The 24,596-nt window shown below is 51.2% G+C and overlaps 2 protein-coding genes and 1 long non-coding RNA gene across 4 annotated transcripts in view; 1 reads left to right on the top strand and 2 right to left on the bottom strand.

Moving 5' to 3' along the window:
• rnaseh2c (ribonuclease H2, subunit C) overlaps nt 1-24,596 on the bottom strand; it is a 515,876-nt gene that overhangs the window by 373,436 nt on the left and 117,844 nt on the right. The window lies entirely within an intron of this gene.
• Nucleotides 135-5,269, bottom strand: LOC140188895 (uncharacterized). The gene is made up of 3 exons (XR_011883413.1): nt 5,156-5,269; nt 4,411-4,712; nt 135-881 (listed from the first exon to the last, which is right to left on the bottom strand). It is a non-coding gene; the product is annotated as an uncharacterized lncRNA (long non-coding RNA).
• LOC140189335 (zinc finger protein ubi-d4-like) overlaps nt 12,800-24,596 on the top strand; it is a 34,174-nt gene continuing 22,377 nt past the window's right edge. For both annotated transcript variants that reach the window (XM_072246063.1, XM_072246062.1), the window contains exons 1-4: nt 12,800-12,879; nt 18,556-18,716; nt 20,315-20,422; nt 23,749-23,912. In XM_072246063.1, the coding sequence (XP_072102164.1) occupies nt 12,830-12,879; nt 18,556-18,716; nt 20,315-20,422; nt 23,749-23,912 (483 nt within the window). In that variant the 5' untranslated portion in view covers nt 12,800-12,829. The remainder of the gene's footprint in view (nt 12,880-18,555; nt 18,717-20,314; nt 20,423-23,748; nt 23,913-24,596) is intronic.

Raw genomic sequence — 24,596 nt, 5'->3', positions numbered from 1 at the left:
GGGGATGGGGTAAGAAGGGGAGGAGGAAACAGACTTTTTATTTTAGATTAGATTATGAGGACACGCAGTCCTCTTTTATTGTCATTTAGTAATGCATGCATTAAGAAATGATACAATATTCCTGCGGTGTGATATCACAGAAACACAGGACAGACCAAGACTGAAAAAACTAACAAAAACCACATAATTATAACATTTAGTTACAACAGTGCAACAATACCATAACTTGATGAAGAACAGTCCATGGCACAGTAAAAAAGTTCAAAGTCTCTCGAAAGTCCCACATCTCACGCAGACGGGAGAAGGAAGAAAACTCTCCCTGCCATGCCCGACCACAGTCCGACTCTGAGTCATCCGAAAACTTCGAGCCTCCGACCAGCCCTCCGACACCGAGTACCGAGCGCCATCTCTATCCGAACGATTCGACCTCAGTCTCGGTCGCCAGCAGCAGGCAAAGCTGGGGATTTTGAGGCCTTCCCTCCGGAAGATTCCCGACCGCGCAGTAACAACAACAGCAAACCAGGCGTTTCAGAAATTTCTCCAGATGTTCCTCCGTGCTTTCATGTCTGTCTCCATCATATCAGAATTGTCCACGGCCTCTATCTAACAGATACGATATCATTTTCACCGGAGAGCTGCGCACGCGCGGCGCGCTGCCATCTTCTCCTCCCGCCTCTTATTATAGTAAAAATAATCAAGAAGGCAAGATCCATTCTCAAAGATCCCCACCATCCGGGCCGTGCCGTCTTCTCACAGCTCCCATCGGGCAGGAAGTACAGGAGCCTGAAGTGCCACGCCACCCGGTTCAGGAACAGCGACTTCCCTTCGACCATCGGGTTCCTGAACCGACTGCTGCGTCTGGAATCACCACCTCAGTACCGCTGAAACAGAATTATTATCGCTGACCTGTCGGATGTAAGATTTGTCGTGGCTGCATAGTGCAAAACACATAACATTACTCTACAGACAGGAGAGAATCTGCGGATGCTGGAAACCCAAAGCATCCATGGAAATGAATAACCAGTCGAGGTTTCGGGCCGAGACCCTTCTTCCGGATGGGAAAGGAGGGGGAGAAGTCAGAGTGAGAAGGCGGGGAGGGAGGAGGCGAGGGGGAAGCACAAGGTGACAGGTGAGAGGGGGAGGGATGGAGTTAAGAGCTGGGAAGTGGATTGGTGAAAGAGATACAGGGCCGGAGAAGGGGGAAGACTGACAGGAGAGGACAGAAGGCCGTGGAAGAAAGGGAAGGGGGAGGAGAACCAGAGGGAGGTGATGGGCAGGTAAGCAGATGAGGTGAGAGAGGGAAACAGGAATAGGGAATGGCGAAGTGGGGGAAGTTCGAGAAATCGGTGCTCATGTTATCAGGTTGGAGGCTACCCGGACGGAATACTCCCACCTGACTCTGGCCTCATCGTGGCAGTGGAGAAGTCGGAATGGGAGTGGGAAGTTTTCCACTGAAGGCTGACGCAACTTTGTACGGGGGGGGGGAGCGTTCCCACTGGACACACTGGAGCCCGAGGGGCAGGCCGAGCGTGGCGTCGCAGGTGGGCATGACGGTGAAGAAAAACGTTTGGCGTGCCGGCCTTACCCAGTCCGGGGAGGTGGGCGGGGGCAAGTACAGGAGCTGAGGTGTCGTGTCGGAAGAGGCATAGGCCCCAACACTTACTGATGTACAAGACGTTCCAGAGGCTGCACAGGGAGTGTTGCGTCCAGTTTTGGTCACCCCGTCATAGAAAGGATGTTATTAAGCTGGAAGAGTGCAGAGCAGACTTCTCAGACTATTGCCAGGATTTGAGTTACATGAGAGGATCAGAGGGCTGTGACTTTATTCCTTGGAATGCAGGAAATTCACTTTGTTTGATAGTTTTATATGTCACATGTAAAAGTCTCAGTTACATATTATACCTAGGGTGCCTAAGACTTTTGCACAGTACTGTAGTAATTTTATGTATTGCATTGTACTGCTGCCACAATAAAAAACACAAATTTCATGACGTATGTGAGTGATTCTGATACGGGTCTCTATTGTGGACTGGGAGTGGGAAGGGGGCAGGGAGACGGGAACTATGGTTGGGGAGGGAGCAGGGAGCACCAGAGAGACGTTCTGTAATGATCAATAAATCAACTGCTTGGAATCAAATGACCTTGCCTGGTGTCTCAGGGCTACAGGTGTCTGCACCCCCATGCCCCCCCACCACCCCAGCACTTCTCTGACACCTGTCCCACACCCCTCCCGCCGGCGCCCCACCCTCACCATTCCCGAGGCCCTTTGCTCCCGCCAGATTTACAAACTCTCTCTCCGCTCCACGAGACAGACTCTCTCTCCCCCTCTCTCTCCCCCCTCACTCTCTCTCCCCCTCTCTCTCTCTGTCTCCTCCCTCTCTCTCTCTCTCTCTCTCTCTCTCACACACACACTAATGAGAGTAGTTTTTGATGGACTTTAGATCAAGGTCTCTGTGGGGTTTTTTGTTATTTTGTTATGGTGGGGGTAGGGGTTGGTGCAAGTGGGGGGGGAGGGAGTCGATGCTTCTGTTGCTGCTTCTGCGTGGGAGGGGGGAGATGGGGGCTCTGGGGTTCCGATGTTCCTATCATTCATTCTCTGGGGGTTGATTTTCAGTTTCATGGTCGTCTGTGAAGGGTAAGAATTTCAGGTTGTATACTGTATTCATTCTCTGATATTAAATCGAACAATCTGAACCCTTTCTGTAAAAACGTTGTGTGGCATGGTAGTGTAGCGGTCAGCACAACACCTGACAGTCCCAGCGACCCGGGTTCAATTCCCCGCTAAGGAGTTTGTACGTTCTCCCCGTGGAATGTGTGGGTTTCCTCCGGGAGCTCCAGTTTCCTCCCACAGTCCATCGATGTACAGGTTAGCAGGTTAAGTGGTCATTGTAAATTGTCCCGTGATTAGGCTGGGGCTAAATTGGGGGATTACTGGGTGGCGTGGTTCAAAGGGTCAGAAGAACCTATTCCGCACTGTATCCCAATAAATAAAGAAATAAAATTAATTTCTTATTCAATCTCCCCCCCTTAAACCTGTACCACGTACAGACCACCCACTGTATGAAGACGTTACCTTTTGGGTTCCACTTAACTCTTTCACACAGCATGGTTCTCATTTCCAATTCCCTCTCTCACCCTCCCCTTTAAACCCACCAGTAAGGATTTAAAGATTAAAGTTTAGCTTTATTTGTCAAATGTACATCGGAACACACAGTGAGATTTTGTCATTAGGCGGGGCATGAAGGGACACGTGGAGAATTGGGGCCGAGAGGGGAAACTGGATCAGCCATGATGACCCAATGGGCCAAATGGCCTGATTCCGCTCCTATGTACCATTTGGGCCTTATTTTTGGCTCAACAACCAGCAAGTGTGGCCACGCGTCCAGCGCCAACTATTTCATCCCCAAGACCCCCTCACCCCGAAACCTGTCCTGTACGTCGCTGGGATGCACGAGCAGCCTGGAGCTCCTGTAAGAAACCCCCGTGGTCACAGGGAACATAGAACACAGAAGAGTACAGCACGGGGAACAGGACATTCGGCCCGCAATGTTGTGCTGAACCAGCTAAATCAGATGTAAGGGGGTTTCGTCTTTTATGTTACTGCGTAGGCTAATTAAAATGGCTTCTTTGTTATGTTATACATGGGAATGCTTCTTTGTTATGTTAAACGCTGAGAAAGTTCTTGTGCTAGCAGCTTGTTTTGGGTTAGAGTGTGATAAGAATATATTACGAACCAATTGGGATAGTTGTTGTGTTTTTGGTGTGTCTGAAGATATTCTATGCGTGGAGTTTTGGGGGAGAATGCAGGAGAGAGAGAGAGACAGAGGATGGACCAGGTGCTGTGAGTCCACTGACGGGGTCGGACCCCGAGTGGGGCGTTCGGCGAGGAGACGGACTCGGGTGGAGTGTCTGGTCGACCACCGTGGTTGGTCCCAGGCGGCCGGTCGAGGTGGTCCGAGGGGTCGCAGGGTGAAGAAGGGGGGCCCTGAGCTCCAACTGTTTTGTGCACGAAGAATCTGAACTTTGATAAGTGTGGCGCCTTTTATTTTCCTTTTATATTTTATTAATTATCTAGTCCAGTAATATCTATAAACTGTAATTCATTTAATCGTATCTGGTGTACTGTCTGTTATTTGGGCGGGGTGGGGTACCTCACACAGCATGCACACAAACTAATTACCCAGTTTGGCGGGGCCAAGGGCTGTTTCCCTAGATGACAGCGAGCCGAGCGACCCTGAGGCTGGCCGGGGGGCTACATAGAAAAAACACCCAAACATTATTCCCCCCTGCCTACCCCATGTCTGTATCCCTCACATCCACGTGCCTATGCAAACGTCCCTTAAAAGCCTCTGCTCTATTTGCCTCTACCACCATTCCAGGCATCCACCACTCTCCGAGTAAAAAACTTACCCCTTACATCCCTCCTCACACATTCTGGCAGAGCTTGCAGACTCCTCATAGTAAGCAGTGAGTTGAACCGCAATCACTGTCAATTTATAGCATCGCGTTCCCTGCCACTCCGCCGTTCCAGCGCGGGACCCAAGGTCGACGAGACCTCCCCGGTCCCCGGGACGGTGAAGTTCAGCCAGGCTCCTTCTCGACCTGCAACTCGAACCCGCCGGGACCGCCCGCCGTATCTGGCGCTCCCTACGCGGCCTCCTCCACGGCCGACGAGACTCGCCGCAGATTGGGAGGGACCCGTTTGCCCCGGGCTGCAAAAAAAAAGAAGAGTGGGATTTCCCAGCAGCCAGCCATTTAAATTCCACTCCCCACTCCCGTCTCAACATGTCGGTCCACGGCCTCCCTCTTCTGTGGCGGTGAGGCCACGCTCGGGGTGGAAGAGCAACACCTCCTATTCCGTCTGGGTGGCCTGAACATCGACTTCTCCAACTTCTAGTACTTCCCCCCTGCCCCCCCCAACTCCCCCTTCTATCTTCTTCAATTCCCTTCTTCTCCTCACCTGCCTGGTTCTCCTCCTCTTTCCCTCTCTCCCATGGTCCACTCTCCTCTCCTATCGGATTCTTTCTTCTTCAGCCCTTTACCTTTTCCCGGCTATCACCTCCCAGCTTCTTACTTCATTCCCCCTCCTTCCCCTCACACCTGGCTTCACCTATCACCTTCCAGCTTGTCCTCCTCCCCCCCCCGCCCCCACCACCTTCTTATTCTGGCTTCTTCCCCCTTCCTTTCCTGTCCTGTTGAAGGGTCTCGGCCCCGAAACGTCTATAGATGCTGCCTGCCCTGCCGGGTTCCTCCAGCGTTCTGTGTGTGTGTGTGTGTGTGTGTGTGTGTGTGTGTGTCTGTGTTGCTCTGGGTTTCCAGCATCTGCAGAACCTCCTCAGTTAATGCGGGAGATTTCGGCAGCTGGAGGGAGGGTCCCGGCGAGAGGCTGTGTGTTTCTGCTGAGCTTGCGGGACAGGATGTGAGTGGGAGGAAGCAGAGGGGTGAATATAGCCTGGGAAAGTCAGGCTAGGGCACTGATGATCCCAGTTCCTGGAATCGAATCCCAGAGGCCCACAACTTCGGTCTTTAAATTTCATGATTTAAGGAGCTTTCAAGCGTGGGGCAGCCAAAGTTTACGGAGATGTGCTCTTTGCAAAGAGGCTCTGGAGGTGCGGGAGGTTGTGGGGGGGGGGGGGGGGTTCTTGTGTGTGTGTGTGTGTGTGTGTGTGTGTGTGTGTGTGTGTGTGTTTGTGTTTGTGTGTAGTATTTTTCCTGAAGGTTCGGTCCCTGGCCAGAGAAAGTCTTCAGGCTGAGAGAGAGGATGTTTGTGGGATCCCACTGAGCACAAATCGAGTAGTGTGCTTCCTGCAACCGTGAAGTTTGAGTTTATTTAAAACTTACATCCGTCCCACAACCTGAGGGACTAAAAATCTTTGGGTTATGACTCCGTCACAATGTACAGACATGTGAATTTATAAGTCTAATGGCTTGTAGAAAGAAGCTGTCCTGTAGCCTGTTGGTCCTGGCTTTAATGCTGTGGTAGCGTTTGCCAAACGGAAGCAGCTGGAACAGTTCATGGTTGGGGTGACTGGTGTCCCTAGTGATCTTCCAGACCTTCTTTACGCGCCAGCTGCTGTAAGTGTCCTCAATGGAGTGAAGTTCACATCCACAGATGAGCTGGGCTGTCCGTACCACTGTCTGCAGAGCCCGGCGATCAACGTTGGTGCAGTTCCCACACCAGGCGGTGAAACAGCCAGTCAGGATGGTGCCCCGTCGAAGGTCTTGACAATTTGGGGGCTCATGCTGGACTTCTTCAGTCGCCTGAGGTGGAAGAGACGCCGTTGTGCTTTTTTCTGCCACACAGCCGGTGTGTACAGTCCGGGTGAGATCTTCGGTGATGAGTTTACCAAGGAACTTGAAACTACTCACCCCCTCAACTTCAGTCCCATTGACGTTGATCGGGGTGAGCCTGTCTCCGTCCCCCCTGTAATCCACAGTCAGCTCTTTTCTTGTTTGGACATTGAGGGAGAGGTTGTCATCTTGGTACCACTGTGTCAGGGTGTGAACCTCTCCTCTGTGGGCTGTCTCCTCACTGCTGGAAATAAGGTCGGCCAATTCACGAGTTTGCTAAGATTGTGAGTAGTTGAAAGGCCACCGACAGTGAGACATTCATAGCACAGAAACAAGTCCTTCAGCCCTTTGACCAGGTGAGCTTCTCCTGGGTTCTCCCCGGCATAATTGCAAACACACACATGCAAGCACCCTCTTCGTCTCTCTCTCACCCACACGGAACACATGCACAGAGTCACCGACACTGTCTCTCACACATGCACCTGCTCACCAATGTTCCCTCAGGTAAATGACTCTCACAGGGTAGATTATAAATCTTCCCACCCAAAGTTGCCTCACAGGTGGATAGGGTAGTTAAGAAAGCTTATGGGGTGTTAGCTTTCATAAGTCGAGGGATAGAGTTTAAGAGTCGCGATGTAATGATACAGCTCTATAAAACTCTGGTTAGGCCACACTTGGAGTATTGTGTCCAGTTCTGGTCGCCTCACTATAGGAAGGATGTGGAAGCATTGGAAAGGGTACAGAGAAGATTTACCAGGATGCTGCCTGGTTTAGAGAGTATGCATTATGATCAGAGATTAAGGGAGCTAGGGCTTTACTCTTTGGAGAGAAGGAGGATGAGAGGAGACATGATAGAGGTGTGCAAGATATTAACAGGAATAGATAGAGTGGATAGCCAGCGCCTCTTCCCCAGGGCACCACTGCTCAGTACAAGAGGACATGGCTTTAAGGTAAGGGGTGGGAAGTTCAAGGGGGATATTAGAGGAAGGTTTTTTACTCAGAGAGTGGTTGGTGCGTGGAATGCACTGCCTGAGTCAGTGGTGGAGGCAGATACACTATTGAAGTTTAAGAGACTACTAGACAGGTATATGGAGGAATTTAAGGTGGGGGGTTATATGGGAGGCAGGGTTTCAGGGTCAGCACAACATTGTGGGCCAAAGGGCCTGTACTGTGCTGTACTATTCTATGTTCTATGTTCTATGTTACCTGTGAAAATGCCACCCCTTCTCTCAGTTCCTCCGTCTTGGCCGCATCTGCTCTCAGGATGAGGCTTTTCATTCTAGAATGAAGGAGATGTCCTCCTTGTTCAAAGAAAGGGGTTTCCCTTCCTCCACCATCAACACTGGCCTCAACCACATTTCTTCCATTTCAAGCACGTCTACTGTCACCCCATCCTCCAACCACCATACCAGAGAAAGGGTTCCTCTTGTCCTCACCTACCACATCACCGGCCTCCACATCCAACACATAATTCTCCATAACCTCCGCCATCTCCAACGGGATCCACCCCTCCAAACACACCTTTCCCTCCCCCTCACTTTGTGCTCTCTGCGGGGATCGCTCCCTACGTGACTCCCTTGTTCATTCGTCCCTCCCTACTGATCTCCCCCCTGGCACTTATCCCTGCAAATGATAGAGGTACCACACCTGCCCCTACACCTCCTCCCTCACTACCATTCAGGGCCCCAAACAGTCCTTCCAGGTGAGGTGACACTTCGCCCATGAGTCTGTTGGGAGCACTATGTCTTGTGCTCCTGGTGTGGCCTCCTGCATACCGGTGAGACCAGACTTAGATCGGGAGATGCTTTGCCTTTGGTACTTCTCCTCCTCCCTTTCTTCCATGACCTTCTGTCCTCTCCTATCAGATTCCCCCTTCTCCAGCCCTTTATCTCCTTCACCGATCGACCACAGCCCTTTACTTCACCACTCCCCCTCTCTGGTTTCACCTATCATCTACCACCTTGTACTTCATCCTCCCCTCCCCCACCTTCTTACTCTGACTTCTCGTCTTTTTTCTCTGGTCCTGATGAAGGGTCTCGTCCTGAAACGTCGACCGTTTACTCTTTTGTTGGTCAGCTGAATTCCTCCAGCATTTTGTGTGTGTTTCTTTGATTTCCGGCATCTGCAGATTTTCACTTGTTTGTGAATGCTCCCTCTAATTTATTTTTACACACTTGCGTGGACCAACCATTGTTCTAAGCAGGAAACTTTTACATGGCCTGATAAATGCATGGGACTTTATAAATGTTATTTTATTGCAATATGACCATCAAACAAACACAAACCATAACTCACAACCCAACAAACAATGTCAGGCAGTCAAAAAGACTGACAAGCTCTATGGGCAAAAGTAAAATGTTTTGGCTAGATGGCATTGGCATACTGTGGGCCGGCAGTTTATTACCAATGAGCTACCGACTTCCATTCTGGGTCTATTGTTACAATTTGTGACATTGTTGTAACTTGAAACACTGATAAAGTAAATATGTTGAAGTTTGTGGTATATTTATTATTTAGAAAATTTATAGATTATATTCATTAACACATAATTAATTACAGATTATTTCACAATTATATTAACACTGTCTGTCTGTCTAGGTACCACGTCCGACGCGGACTTTGGTGACCATGGTTTTCCATATAGATCTATCCTTCATCTTTTGGATGACTTCCATTTCCTCGATGTGTAGCCACCTGGCTATGCTTTTGACGTACATAAGCCGAGGTCTTCCTCTGGGTTTACTCCCGTCAATCTTTCCAGAGAGTGTGAGTTTTTCTAGTTCATCTTTCCACATGATGTGTTCTAGGAATCTGAGTTGTCTTTCTCTTATTGTTGGTATGAGTGACCGAACTGCTTGGGCTCTCCTGAGAACTTCTTCATTTGATGTGTGTGTGGTCCATGATATTTTTAACATTCTCCCGTAGAACCATAATTCAACTGCTTCTAGTCTCTTTTCCATTGCTGGAGAAATGGTCCAGCATCCACTTCCATAAATCAGGACAGAATAAATGTAGCACTGCAGTATTCTGTTTTTAGTGTACGTGCTCATCTTTCTGTCTGTAAATATGGTCTTCATTTTTTAGAAAGCTTCTTTCGCCATGGCTATTCTGTATTTGATATCTGTGTCGCACCTGCCATCACTTGTTATTAGGCTGCCAGGATATTTGAATTTGTTGACTTGTTTGATGTTTGTGTTTCCGATCTTGATCACACAATATTAACACGGATTACATAATTACATTGACATTACATTAAAGAAGATCCACTGGTTCGAGTGGCTGCCATCAGAGGGGCAGCTGGTTCGAGTCGCTGCCATCAGAGGGGCAGCTGGTTCGAGTCGCTGCCATCAGAGGGGCAGCTGGTTCGAGTGGCTGCCATCAGAGGGGCAGCTGGTTCGAGTGGCTGCCATCAGAGGGGCAGCTGGTTCGAGTGGCTGCCATCAGAGGGGCAGCTGGTTCGAGTGGCTGCCATCAGAGGGGCAGCTGGTTCGAGTGGCTGCCATCAGAGGGGCAGCTGGTTCGAGTGGCTGCCATCAGAGGGGCAGCTGGTTCGAGTGGCTGCCATCAGAGGGGCAGCTGGTTCGAGTGGCTGCCATCAGAGGGGCAGCTGGTTCGAGTGGCTGCCATCAGAGGGGCAGCTGGTTCGAGTGGCTGCCATCAGAGGGGCAGCTGGTTCGAGTGGCTGCCATCAGAGGGGCAGCTGGTTCGAGTGGCTGCCATCAGAGGGGCAGCTGGTTCGAGTGGCTGCCATCAGAGGGGCAGCTGGTTCGAGTGGCTGCCATCAGAGGGGCAGCTGGTTCGAGTGGCTGCCATCAGAGGGGCAGCTGGTTCGAGTGGCTGCCGTTGGGGAGGCCGCTGGGTCCCGACGCTCTCGGAGATGTTACCAAAATTCCGAGATTTATGGATTGGACTGTATTCATATTAACTGCAGTTCACTTTTGCCTCTTTCAGTTCGATGCTATTTTTTCGCGTTCCCGCCCATTCTTTCTTGTTGCGGATTGGCAGGCGGGGGGGCGGGGGCGGTTTGGGTCATCTGTCAGCTTTTACGCAAGGGAGGCCTTGGGGGGGGTGGGGTTTGCGATTTGATGTTCTTACTGTCTCTCCATGTGGGGGGGGACCCGTTAGATTTTGTCAGAGGGAGGGGCTGGGGGTGTTTGGGGTTTGCGAGTTTTTGTTTCTTTTTCTTTTCCGGCGGGGGGGGGGGGGGCGGAGGTGGTGGGATTGACGTCTTTGTTCCAACGACTTCTGTGGTTCTCTGTGTTCTCAGAATCAGAATCAGGTTTACTATCACCGGCATGTGACGTGAAATTTGTTAACTTAGCAGCAGCAGCTCAATGCAGTACATAATCTAGCAGTGAGAGAAAAAAATAAATAAAATAAAACATAATAAATAAATGAACAAGTAAATCAATTATGTATTTTGAATAGATTATTAAAAATGTGCAAAAACAGAAATACTGTATATTAAAAAAAAAGTGAGGTAGTGTCCAAAGCTTTAAAGTCCATTTAGGAATTGGATGGCAGAAGGGAAGAAGCTGATCCTGAATCGCTGAGTGCATGCCTTCAGGCTTCTGTATCTCCTACCTGATGGTAACAGTGAGAAAAGGGCACGTCCTGGGTGCTGGAGGTCCTTAATAATGGATGCTGCCTTTCTGAGACACTGCTCCCTGAAGATGTCCTGGGTACTTTGTAGGCTAGTACCTGAGATGGAGCTGACAAGGTTTACAACTGTCTGCAGCTTCTTTCTACGACTATCCGGAGAAGACAAATCTCAGAGTTGTATTCTGCGTGCATACTTTGATAATAAAATGAGCCCTTGAGCCTTTGAAGTCCCAGCTGCGCGGCAACGAAGGCTACGTGCAGGGGAGCATTTCAGGCACCGCGCGGCCGTGTGCCCGCGCAGCTTGGAGGGAATGGTGGTGATCACATACACACACACACCGATACTCTCTCTCTGTCTTACACACACACACTCTCTCTCTCACCCAAGGTTGGGATTGAACCCTCATCTACCCGCCGCCCTCCGTTGAGTGTCGTTAGATCTGGCCCTGATGTAGGCGAGAGGACGCTGTTCCGTCACGTGCCTGATCTGCGGAGGAGACAAGTCACCAGAATCTGCTGGAACTGGACTCCCCTCTCTGAGTAACTGGTGGGTATTTGTGTAGCGGGTGGGTGGACATTCCTTGGCTAAAGAGTCGAGGGCCAAGCACCAACGAGCGAGGAGGGACGTTCTCGGATTGCTGTTGGGTTTGGCTCATTCTTGTCACATGTACCGAGATAGGGTGAAGATCGTCTCCTGTGCACTGCTCACACCGATCAGATCACTACCCCGCGCATTGAGGCGGAACAAGGCGGGACAGCAACAGAGTGACACAGCGACAGAGAAAGTGCCGTGCGGGCAGACAATGAGGTAGATTGTGGGGCCCATCTCATCCAAGAGCCTGATCCCAGTGGGGTAGAAACTGCTCTGATCCTGGTGGCACGCGTTTTCAGAGTTTGGCATTTTCTGCCGGATGGGAGAGGGGGAGACGTGTGTATGTCTGGAGTGGGTGGGGTGGGGGCTCTTTGATCATGCTGGTTGCTTTACTGAGACAGTGGGAAGTGTAGACAGGGTCCACGGAGGGGAGGCGGCTTCCGGTAATGGCCCCCACCCTCTCCGCCATCATTCCCCTTTCCTGTATCCCTCTCTCATCTTATCTCCTTACCTGCCTATCGCCTACCTCTCGTGCTCCCCCCCTTCCCTTTCTTCCATGGTCTTCTGTCCTCTCTTATCAGACTCCCCCTTCGCCAGCCCCTTATCTCTTTCACCAATCAGCCTCCCAGCTCTTAACTTCACCCCCTCCCCCTCTCCCGGTTTCACCTTTCACTTACCATTCTGTACTTCTTCCTCCCCTCCCCCCACCTTCTTACTCTGACCCCTCACCCTTTTTCTTCCCCTCCAGTCCCGCTGAAGGGTCTCGGCCCGAAACGTCCACCGTCTACGCTTTTCCGCGGCCTGCTGAGTTCCTCCAGCATTTTGTGCATGTTGGTTAGCCTGCTGTCTGTGGCTGTTCTGTGTTCTCTGCGTTTTATTCCATGCAAACAGTCTTAAAAGTTATTTTAGTTACTGAGATACACACAAAGGCACTGGAGAGGCGTAGCAGATGAGGCAGTATTTGTAGGGAAATGGCCAGACACTTTATGTGAACTATATATGATTGTGCTAGCGTCCTCTTTACTTATAATACGTTCAACGAGTGCGCCTGTGTTATTATTTCCCTTTGTTCACAGAACATTTGTGATTATTAATTAAAATACATAATTAGTCTATATGATTATGGCGCCCAATGCAAGCTGCGCAGTTTACCTATTAGCCGATAGGCGGCGCTGTAGACCGCCGCCGTGAGGTGGGGAACAGCGGGCGTGAGGGTCACGTGGATCAAGAAGCCAGCACGCAGGCGCAGATTGGCCCGTGCCGGCGAGAGGAGCGCTAGCAGGACGCAGGCGCAGTTCGCCCGGCCCGCCCGACGCCCTATCCGCCGGCAGCGCATGCGCGCCGATGGAAGGAGCGAGCAAGATGGCGGCGGTGATTCAAAACGTTGTGAAGAAGTAAGTTTGTGGGGGTGGGGAGGAGGGAGCGCCGCGGAGATGGAGGGAGCGCGGCGGCGGGGGTGGGGGCAGGGGGAGATGGCGGGCGCGGTGATGTGGGGGTCGGGGGGAAGCAGGGGCGGTCGAGGAGTGGGGCCAGGCTGCGGGACCGGAGCCCTGGGCAACTTGTCGGAGCAACTTGGGTCGGGCCCGCCGAGCGGACGAAGCCCCGGCGGGGGGTGAGTCCCCTCTCCCGTCCTTTCCGCCAATTCCTGCGGACTCCCGGTCTCCAGGCTTCCCCAGCCCCGGCCGGAGCCGGAGCCGGAGCCGCCCCGTCCCCCCACCCCCATCGATCCCGCTCCCGTCCCGTTGACTCCTTCCCGTCGCAGAGCCCCCCGCACCCTGATTGTTCCGCACCTCCCCGCTGGACTGGCCCCCACCGCCGACCTTCCTCCCTTCGTGGCCAGTCCCGGACTCTCCGCCTCTCCCAGCGCTTCCCCGGCGGGGCGATCAGTCCGACCAGCTCCCCGTCGCTGACCCCCTTGCCTCCGATCCGCCGGGGCCCCCCTACACCGCAGCCCCGGCATCAACTTCCCTCCAGCCCCTGTCCCCCTCCCCACGTCCTCAGCTGATTTCACAACCCAGCCCCATAACTCTGCCATGCCTCCCCCTCTCTGCCACTCTGTGTTTGTCTCCGTTCCTGAACACCACAGCCCCCGCCCGCACCCGCATTCTCCTCACCCATCCCTACAACCCCGACCTGTTCCCTCGACCCTGACCCAAGCCGCACAAATCCAACATTTACCCCTGACCGTTCATATCTGATGCCCACTCCACCCCCCACGGACTTCCAGCTCCCCACAAGATCCAGCGCCATCTCGTTGAAGTTTATTATTGGGTATTTACTAGAGTTTGGATGAATGGGAAGGGGGGGCGGGTAACCTCATTAAAACCTATCCAATATTGGAAGGTCTAGAAGGAATGGATGTGGAGAGGATGTTCCCATTGGTGGGGGAGCCTAGGACCAGCACACGCAGCCTCAGAACAGGAGGAGAAATTTCTTTAGCCAGAAGGTGGTGAATCTGTGGAATTCATTGCCCCAGGCGGCTGTGGAGGCGAAATCATTGGGTATATTTAAAGCAGAGGTTGATAGGTTCTTGGTTAGTCAGGGCATCAAAGATTACAGGGGGGGAAGGCAGGAGAATGGGGTTGAGAGGGATAATAAATCAGCTGTGATGGAATGGTGGAGCAGACTCAATAGGTCTAGTGGACTAATTCTGCTCCCGTGCCGTGAGGCGCTATGGTTATCTAATCATACAGGTATGAGACAATGCCCTTCTGGACTAGAGTGCGCAACACAGTACATATAACTCTCACAGAAAGTAATATCTTAGAACATAGAATAGTACAGCACAGTACACGCCCTTTGGCTCACAATGTTGTACCGACCGTCAAACCCTGCCTCCCATATAACCCCCCCACCTTAAATTCCTCCACATACCTGTCTAGTAGTCTCTTAAACTTCACTAGTGTATCTGCCTCCACCACTGACTCAGGCAGTGCATTCCACGCACCAACCACTCTCTGAGTGAAAAACCTTCCTCTAATATCCCTCGTGAACTTCCCACCTATTACCACAAGTAAGTTACAAGTTATTTTCTGCCCATAATGCCACTGGTGTTTAGGGCAGCAATGAAGGTCTCCCCCAGCTCTGTCTGTCCTTGGCCAATTTTGGTCATGGCGGTGTTCAGGGCTTCCTTCACCGTGCCAGTAGCTTCCTCTCGGTTTTCACCACTGTCAGCCACGCAAGTCCCGGGTGGAGACTCAGGAATACTGTCACACTCAGATGGAGAAGGATTCTTCATTGCTGTTTCCGTAACAATGTTGTTTGACGAGTCGAGGTTGTTAGCCCTGAACTTGGAGGACTGGTGGACCACTCTTAGTCTGACCTCCACCCTTTGACCCTGTTCGGCATGGGTGACCCTACCAAGAGCCAAAGCCCTGACTCTAGCCAACGTAGATCTCTGGGTCACTGAGGCACGCGAGCCTCCAAACCCTACAACAAGGGTCTCATGGAGGAAATTAACAAATACTAAGTTGTATTTACGACCCAAGTTTAAAAAGTAAACCATATAACGTTGCTGGCGCTCCGTTCGCGATGAGACCTGGGTGATGGCGGGGAGTACAGTCGTGTCAGACCCTGTGGTAAGAAAGATGTTTCCCATCCTAGCAGTCCTTGTCCTGATGCTACAGTACCTCCTGCCTGATTGGGGGGGGGCGGGGGTCACAGAAATTGTTGGGTTGGTCATTGGCAGTGCTAAGTGCTCCTGATAAATGTTCTTGTCCTTTATCGCTCTTTCTTTATGTTTGAATTTGCACAGTTTGTTGTCTTCTGCACTCTGGTTGATTTTTCCTCATTGATCCTGTTGCAGTTACTACTTAAATTTGCTGAGTATGCCGGCTAGGAAGTGAACCTCGGGGTTGTGTGTGGTGACGTATGTGTTCTTTGATAGTAAAATTGACTTTGAACTTTGGACGGGTGGAAGGGAGACCCCATTCAGCAGTCCCTCGCAGTAGGGACTTGCGATGGTGCGCTTTGCAGTTCCCGTAGCAGACAGTGACGCAGCTGGTCAGCACGTTCTCGATGGTGCTCCTGTAAAAACTGGTTAGAACAAGGAGGGGGTGGGGATGGGGGGGAGTCTAACTCACCTCAATCATCTCGGGAAATGGAGATACTTGACCAAAGAGATGGTGTCAAGGGACAAGGCAAGATTATTGTTATATCAAGCAACACACATCAAAGTTGCTGGTGAACACAGCAGGCCAGGCAGCATGTCTAGGAAGAGGTACAGTCAATGTTTCGGGCTGAGACCCTTCGTCAGGTCAGAATTCCTCGTGTTTGTATTATTGTTATATCTTTGTTCTGCCCAATTCCATTAATCTCCATGGCCTCTCAAATTAAAATGCGTTCACTGCGCGTCCCTTTATACCACCGCTCTTCATTCTTGCTACCAGCACGCGTCGCCCCACGTTCCTCTGTTAAGTTTCAGCTCTGCTGGGCATACCCGGTTCACCAGAGGCTGACTGAAGGAACTGAAAACTTCATTAACAGCACTCTACGCTGAAGTGGTAGCTTAAATCTTAGACGCGTAAGTTGAATCCGGAGCCTCCTAGTCCGTCTGGGTAGTCTCCAAACTGGCCACCTTCTTAAGCCCACCACCCCCACTGGAGCACAGGGCACCGACAGCAGCTCGGCCGAGTCTTTCAAGATTTCCCCATCTTCGAAGATCTGTTCGGAGCTTTCTGTTGGCATCTCTGAGGCTCTGGGTCTTTATACGGAATGAGTTTGCTAGCCCTGTGCCCAACCCTCCTCCTCACAGCCGGCTTGGGCCGTCTACAGCAGAGTTCCAGCCTGATGTTAGATTTCCTCTAACTTCCAGTAACCACCCCACTCTGTTTCCCTGCCCTCCCCCCCCTTTTTGTTTTAGCCCCATTCTGGAGACCCTCTCAGCCCTTCTCTTCCCCCTCCCTGCCCATCAGCTCCCTCCAGTTGCCCACCTCCTTCCCTAAAGTCCACTGTCCTCTCCTGACCAAATACTGCTGCTACCTCTTCCACCTGTCCCCTCTGTCCGAGTGGCCAAGTTCAACGTGTTTTCTCAGAGCTTAGCTTTATTTGTCACATGCACTTCAGAACACACAGTGAAATGCATCATTTGCGTTAACGCCCAACACAATCCGAGGACTTGCCAGGGAAAGCCACACTTCTGGCGCCAATATAGCACGTCCTCAATTCACTGACTCTAACCCGTAGTTCTTTGGACTGGGGTGAAACCCACGCGTTCACGGGGAGAACGTACAAACTCCTTACAGAGAGCACCGATCACTGGCGCTGTAAAGCAATGCGCTATCCTGCCGACCCATTGTAATGGGTAACAAAGAAATGACAGAGGAACTAAATGAGTATTTTGCATCAGTCTTCCCAGTGGAAGACATTAGCAACATACCTGATAGCCAGAGGTCTCAGGGAATAGAATTAGGTACAGTCAAGATTACTAGAGAGAAAGTGCTTGGGAAGCTAAATGGACTAAGTCTCCCGGTCCGGATGAGGTGCACCCACGGGTTCTGAAGGATGTGGCTTTGGAGATTGTGGAGGCATTGCAAACGATCTTCCAGGAATCAGTAGACTCTGGCATGGTTCCAGAGGACTGGAAGGTCGCAAGTGTAGTTCCGCTGTTTAAGAAAGGAGGGAGGCAGCAAAAAGAAAATTACAGACCTATTAGTCTGACATTGGTAGTTGGAAAGTTATTGGGGTCGATCCTCAAGGACGAGGTTATGAAATACCTCGAGGTGCATGACAAGATAGGCCGAAGCCAGCATGGTTTCATGAAGGGAAGATCCTGCCTCACCAACCTATTGGAATTTTTTGGGGTAATCTCGAATAAGATTGACAAGGGAGAGGCTGTGGATATTGTGTATTTGGATTTTCAAAAGGCTTTCGATAAGGTGCCGCATATGAGGCTGCTTAATAAGATGAGGGCCCATGGAATTATAGGAAAGATATTGAAACGGGTGGAGCATTAGCTGATAGGCAGAAAGCAAAGGGTGGGAATAAAGGGATCCTATTCTGATTAGTTGCTGGTTACTAGTGGTGTTCCGCAGGGGTCGGTGTTGGGGCCGCTTCTTTTTACGATGTATATTGATGATTTGGATTATGGATTAAATGGTTTTGTGGCTAAGTTTGCGGACGAAACCAAGATGGGTGGAGGAGCAGGAAGTGTTGAAGAAACGGAAAGGTTGCAGAGAGACTTAGTCAGTTCAGGAGAGTGGGCAAAGAAATGACAGATGAGATACAACGTTGACAAATGTACAGTTGTACATTTTGGAAGAAGAAATAATCTGGCAGATTATTATTTAGATGGGGAGAAAATTCAAAAATCGGAAGTGCAAGGGGACTTGGGGGTCCTCGTGCAGGATACCCTAAAGGTTAACCACCAAGCTGGATGGGCAGTAAGGAAAGCGAATGCTATGTTGGCATTCATTTCAAGAGGAATAGTGTATAAGAGTAAGGAGGTGTTGATGAGGCTCTATGGGGCATTAGTGAGACCTCATTTGGAATACTGTGTGCAGTTTTGGGCCCCCTATCTTAGAAGGGATTTACTGATGTTGGAGAGAGTTCAGAGAAGATTTAGGAGGCTAACATATGAGGAGTGTTTGTCGGCTCTTGGACTGTTATTCATTAGGGTATAGAAGAATGAGGGGGGGATCTCATAGAAATATTTCAAATGTTGAAAGGGGTGGACAGAGTAGATGTGGAAAGGCTGTTTCCCTTGGTGGGTGAGTCCAGGACAAGAGGCCACAGTCTTAGAATTAGAGGGTACCCAGTTAAAACAGAGATGAGGGAAATTTTTTTAGCCAGAGGGTCGTAGATTTATGGAATTTGTTGCCACATACAGCTGTGGAGGCCCGATCATTGAGTATGTTTAAGGAGGAGATTGACAGGTATGTAATTAGTCAGGGTATCAAGGGATATGGGGAAAAAGCTGGAAATTGGAACTAGATGGGAGAATAGTTTAGCTCATGGTGGAACAGACTCTATGGGCTGAATGGCCTACTTCTGCTCCTTTGTCTTGTGATCATGTGACCTCCCCCCCCCCCCGCATGGCTGTCCGCGAATCGTCTGTCCCTCTCTTTCCGCAGCATCGGCGAGCAGTACTACAAGGATGCCATCGAGCAGTGCCACAACTACAACGCCAGGCTCTGCGCCGAGCGCAGTGTCCGCCTCCCCTTCCTCGACTCACAGACCGGCGTCGCCCAAAGCAACTGCTACATCTGGATGGAGAAACGACACCGGGGGCCAGGTAAGGGTCCGCTGCGCCCAAACGCCCACGGCGGAGCCCCTCCTTCGCCCGCCCTGAGTCGACCTCACGTGTGTGATCCGGAGACAACTTAGCAGGGCGGACGGGGTGACGGTGCTTCCAGTTGTAGGGAAAGTCTAGGAGCAGAGTGCACAGCCTCAGAGTACAAGTGTGTCCATTTGTAAAGCAGCTGCTTGTGCAGTGGCGTTAACTCCGTGTGAAGGAGTTTCTATGGTGAGGAAGGCAAATGCGATATTGGCATCCACTTTGAAAGGACTAGAATGTAGAAGCAAGGGTGTAATGCTGAGGCTTTATAAGGCACTGGTCAGACCGCACTTGGAGTATTGTGAGCAGATTTGGGGCCCTTATCTAGGAAAGGATGGAGAATGATTCCGGGAATGAAAGGGTTAATGTATGAGGAGCGTTTGATGGCTCCGGGCCTGTATTTGCTGGGGTTTAGAAGAATGGGGCGGGGAGTTGGTATTTCATTGAAAACTATCAAATATTGAAAGGCCTAGATAGAGTAGATGTTATGTGGAGAGGATGTTTCCTATAGTGGGGGAGCCTAGGACCAGAGGACACAGATAGAGTGGATGTGGAGAGGATGTTTCCTGTAGTGGGGAAGTCTAGGACCAGAGGACACAGATCGAGTGAATGTGGAGAGGATGTTTCCTATAGTGGGGGAGCCTAGGACCAGAGGACACAGATAGAGTGGATGTGGAGAGGATGTTTCCTATAGTGGGGGAGCCTAGGACCAGGGTGGACAAGCCCCGAGTAGAGGGAAGCCCCTCTAGAACAGAGATGAGGAATTTCTTTATCTTTTTCTTCAGCGGGTCCTTAATTAGCCAGGCCGTCAAAAGTTACGGGGAGAAGGCAGGAGAATGGGGTTGAGAGGGGTAATAAATCAGCCGTGATGGAATGGCGGAGCAGGTTCAAAGAGCCGAGTGGTCTTTTTCTGCTCCCACGCCTTATGGTATTACGGCAGCATTGATCTTCCAGCTTGAGTTGCAAAGTTGGGCCCAGAACACTGACTTAGTGAAATCGCTCGTTTTGAAATGTCCCACCGTCAGCCACCACTTGCGGGAGAGTGTGTGGGCTTTCGCTATTGGTGGTGGTTGTCACAGACCAGGGCTGTATTGGTGAGATTGTGTTGTTTGTTCTATTTATTTAGAGATGAGGTACATTAACAGGCCCTTCCAGCCCGTTGCGCCCGTGCTGCCATGGCAACTGGCCCGCCGAGCCCGTACGGCCCAGTTACCCCCATGTGACAGATTAACCCACTAATCCCGGCGCCTTTGGGATTTCGGAGGACCTCCATGCGGTCATGGGGAGAACGTACAAAGGCCTTGCAGGCGGTGGTGGGAATCGAACCTGGGTCCCACCCCGGGTTACATTAACCGCTCCGTCGCCGTGTTGCCCATATATACAGCGGAGCAGAATTTAATTTCTGAACTAGCCACTGCGGGGGTTGGACTTGTTTCTCCAAGAGCTCGTCCAGGTCTCTGGGCTACAAGCCCGGTAACTTAATCACGGTCATGGCTGTGGTGGATGTTCCTCGTACTCACTCTGTGATGATGTTGTCTTTCCCCCGCCCGACGCAGGAATGGCCCCTGGACAGCTCTACACCTACCCTGCCCGCCGCTGGAGGAAAAAGAGGAGAGCCCACCCTCCGGAGGACCCCCACCTCAGCTTCGCGGCCCTCAAGCCAGGTAGTTTTGGGGGCGAGGCGCGGGAACTCGCCGCCCTTTCCGCTCGTGCGTCGGTTAAATAGCACGCGAGGAGGGTCCCGGAGAGGGCTGCGCTGCGCGGTTCAGAGAGCCGGCTGCCGCGGGGACGCTGCGCCGAGCCGTTCCCGGGTGAGTGGCGTTGCCGCGGTAACCAACGTCAAACAGGGCCTGCGTGATAGGCAGGAGCCTGAGTGCCAGCTCTCCCGGTTGCCTGGGGGATGTGCCCGTGCAGCGTGGGACACGGATAATGTGCCGTTTCATTTACTGAAAGACACTGCTGACTCATGTCCTGAACTTTGAATGTCATCGACACACAGAAACATTTAACCCATCCCTGTGTCATCAGTTCCCTCGCTAATCTCGTCCGGTACCTTTTCTGCTGCTGTTTGCTCAAGGAGCCTTCCTCTCCCATCCCTCCCAGAGCTTCCCCCTCACTGATACGGGCTTTTTATACGTAGCCCAGTGTCCTGATCTGCCACTCCCACCCCTCAACCACTCAGATCGTAGTGCATTCTGATCTATTAATCTACTGTAGGAAACATCCTCACCTCATCCACTCTGTCTAGGCTTTTCAATATTCGGTATGTTTGAATGAAATCCACCCCCCCCCCCCCCCATTCTTCTAAACAACAGGCCCAGGGTCATCAAAAACTCCTCAAATGTTAACCCTTTCATTCCCGAAATAATTTGCACGAACCTCCTTTGGGCCCTTTCCACTGCCAGCACCTCCTTTCTCAGATACAGACACAGCCACTCACAATACTTCAAGTGCCTTATAAGGCCTCGCTATTACATCCTCTTGTTTTTATGTTCTAGACCTTTTGAAATGAATTCTCACATTGCATTTGCCTTCCTCACCACAGACTGAACCTGTGTTAACCTTTAGGGAATCCTGCACGAGAACTCCCCAGGCCCCTTGCACTTTAGATTTTTGTATTTTCTCCCTGCTTTTATTTCTTCTGCCAAAATGCATGATCATACATTTCCCAACGCTGTTCCATCTGCCAGTACTTTGTATATTCTGTCTAAATCCTCCTGTATCCTCAACACCACCTGCAACCTTCACATCGTCGGCAACTTGGCCGCAAAGAAGCCATCAATTCCGTCATCCAGATCTCTTTCTCTCCCCCTCCCCCCCCAATTGTTCCAAACTCCAGCGAGTACAGGCCAAGAACCATCAAGCACGTCTTGTGTATTAACCCTTTCATCCCCGGGATCATTCTGGGAAACCTTTTCTGGACCCTCTCCAATCCTAGCACATCCTTTCTTGGATAAGGGGCCCAAAACTGCTCAGGGTACTCCAAATGAGGCCTCACTAGTGCTCTATAAAGGTTACAACAACAAAAGAAGATCCTATCATCCATCTCTTCCCTGGGCAGGATGCCTCTAGACCTCTTCGTACCTCACCTCTGCCATTGTTCTCCCTATGGGGGGACAAAACTACCCAGCACATCTCCTTTCATTTTCACCCTCCCACCTCAAAGCTTCATGTTGTACTCAGAGTCGGGGGGTGGGGGGGAGAAGATGCTGCCTATCTGCACCTCTCATAACCTTATAAACCTCTATCAGATCTCCTCTCAGCCTCTGCCATTCCAGAGAAAACAGCCCAACTTTGTCCAGCCTCTCGTGATATCACACACCCTCTAATCCTGGTGAGCCTCTTCTGCCCCCTCTCTGAAGCCCCCATACCCTCCCTGTAACGGGGCGACCAGAACTGCACACAATACTCCGAGTCTTATGCCACCCGGCACGATGCCTGAAAACAGAGGCAAGCTCGTGAGTCGTGAGCTTTGTATTGAAACCGCTTTGATTCCGTTAGCAGCCAATAAGGACGAGCTCGGGGCTGCCTGTGAGTGTCATCGCACATTCCAGCGCCTGCAATGCTCTGAACAACACAAGTAGCAACGAGCTACTAGCCTTGGCTCATCGAGCGCCTGAACCATAACCCTCCATACCCCTCCCACCCACGTACCTATCCAGTCGAGCCCACATCCACCACTTCTGCTGGTAGCTCATTCCACACTTGCACTACTCTCCGAGTGAAGAAGCTCCCCCTTTTGTGTTCCCCTTAAAGTTTTCACCTTTCACCCTTAAACCACGACAGCAAATTCTAATCTCAGCTGGCAGCAGGGGCTGAGACGAGAGCTAGTGCCTGTGTGTTGAGTCCACTGCCTCCCACTGATTGGTCAGGAATGCACATACAGCTCTAGTCAGTCAGCAGCTAGCGCATATTGCTTCAAAACTTGACTCTGTTTGTCCTCTGCTGACCCCGGGAGTGTGTGAGGGTTTGGTGTAGAGGGAGCTTCACTCTGTGTCTGACCCCGGGAGTGTGTGATGGGACGGTGTAGAGTGAGCTTCAGTCTGTGTCTGACCCCGGGAGTGTGTGATGGGACGGTGTGGAGGGAGCTTCACTCTGTGTCTGACCCCGGGAGTGTGTGAGGGTTTGGTGTGGAGAGAGTTTCACTTTGAGTCTGACCCCCAGGAGTGTGTGATGGGACGGTGTAGAGGAAGTTTCACTCTGTGTCCGACCCCGGCAGTGTGTTAGGGTTTGGTATGGAGAGAGTGTTTCATTTTGTGTCTGACCGTGGTAGTGTGTGATGGGATAGTGTAGAGTGAGCTTCAGTCTGTGTCTGACCCCGGGAGTGTGTGATGGGATAGTGTAGAGTGAGCTTCAGTCTGTGTCTGACCCCGGGAGTGTGTGATGGGATGGTGCGGAGGGAGCTTCACTCTGTGTCTGACCCCGGGAGTGTGTGATGGGACGGTGTAGAGTGAGCTTCACTCTGTGTCTGACCCCGGGAGTGTGTGATGGGATAGTGTAGAGTGAGCTTCAGTCTGTGTCTGACCCCGGGAGTGTGTGATGGGACGGTGTGGAGGGAGATTCACTCTGTGTCTGACCCCGGGAGTGTGTGATGGGACGGTGTGGAGGGAGCTTCACTCTGTGTCTGACCCCGGGAGTGTGTGATGGGACAGTGTGGAGGGAGATTCACTCTGTGTCTGACCCCGGGAGTGTGTGATGGGACGGTGTGGCGGGAGATTCACTCTGTGTCTGATCCCGGGAGTGTGTGATGGGACGGTGCAGATGGACCTTCACCCTATGTCTGACCCTGGGAACGAGTGATGGGGCAGTGTAGAGGGAGCATCTTACCATTACTGTGTTGTCTTACCATTTTGTCCCTGTCCTGGGAGGGTTTGATGCCAGGAGTTCGAAGCACAGCCTCTCTCCATCTCCCACGCTAACCAAGCATGGGTTCTTCGAAGAGCTATCTTAAAGAGCTCCCTGTGACATGTCTTTTCCCTTTAATCTCCAGACCTGGATTTGGGAATGAAGAAAGACAGTCTGGTATCTCCAGATGGCAGCAGCCTCGAAGCATTGCTACGCGGCGAGGCGCTCGATAAACAGAGGGGTTTGTCCGACCACAGGGACGATGACAGCCTCAATGACTACCCAGTAAACAACAGCAGGGCACGAAAGGTTGGCCAGCATTTTGTCTTTGTTTCATGATTCTATTGCTAAATGTTAATTTTCAAAGTAAGTTTACTATGAAAGTGCGTATATGACACCATACACAACCCTGAGATTCGTTTTCTTATGGACTTGCGCAGTAGATCCAAGAAACACAATAGAATCAGTGAAGGACTGCACCCATCAAGATGGACAGTAGTTGTTGATAATTGGGCAGAGATTTCTTCAAACAAGCCTGATTAAAGTCCCCAGCTATGATTTGAACAGTGTCAGGATAGGCCATTTCGAGTTTAATGTCAGCTTTCGGTGATGTATAAAAACAGTGGTTAGCATCATGCAGAACTCTCTCGGTAAGCGGGACGTGGGACCAAGAGTGCAACAGGTCCGCTGTGTCTGAGAACCACAAAGTTTATCATGAAACTCAGATTTCCCCGACCCCACTTTGCCTTCTCAGAATCAGTAATCTGATCCATCCTGTGTACTGAGAAGCCCTCGGGTCTTGCTGATATATCCAGAATAAGCCATGTCTCTGTGATACAGAATGTAACAATTCCTGATTTCCCTCTAATACAGCAATCTTGCCCATAGTCCTCAGTCATCTTCTCCAGTGACTGTACATTTGTTAACAAGGTGCTGGGTAGAGGAACATTCATTCTTCGGCGTTTCATTCTGATTTTGCGCCCTTCCCTCCTT

Source organism: Mobula birostris, chromosome 28 (assembly GCF_030028105.1).
Source record: "Mobula birostris isolate sMobBir1 chromosome 28, sMobBir1.hap1, whole genome shotgun sequence".
Lineage (NCBI taxonomy): Eukaryota > Metazoa > Chordata > Chondrichthyes > Myliobatiformes > Myliobatidae > Mobula > Mobula birostris.
The sequence above is the reverse complement of the archived record's forward strand: the minus strand, read 5'-3'. Positions and strand labels throughout refer to the sequence as shown.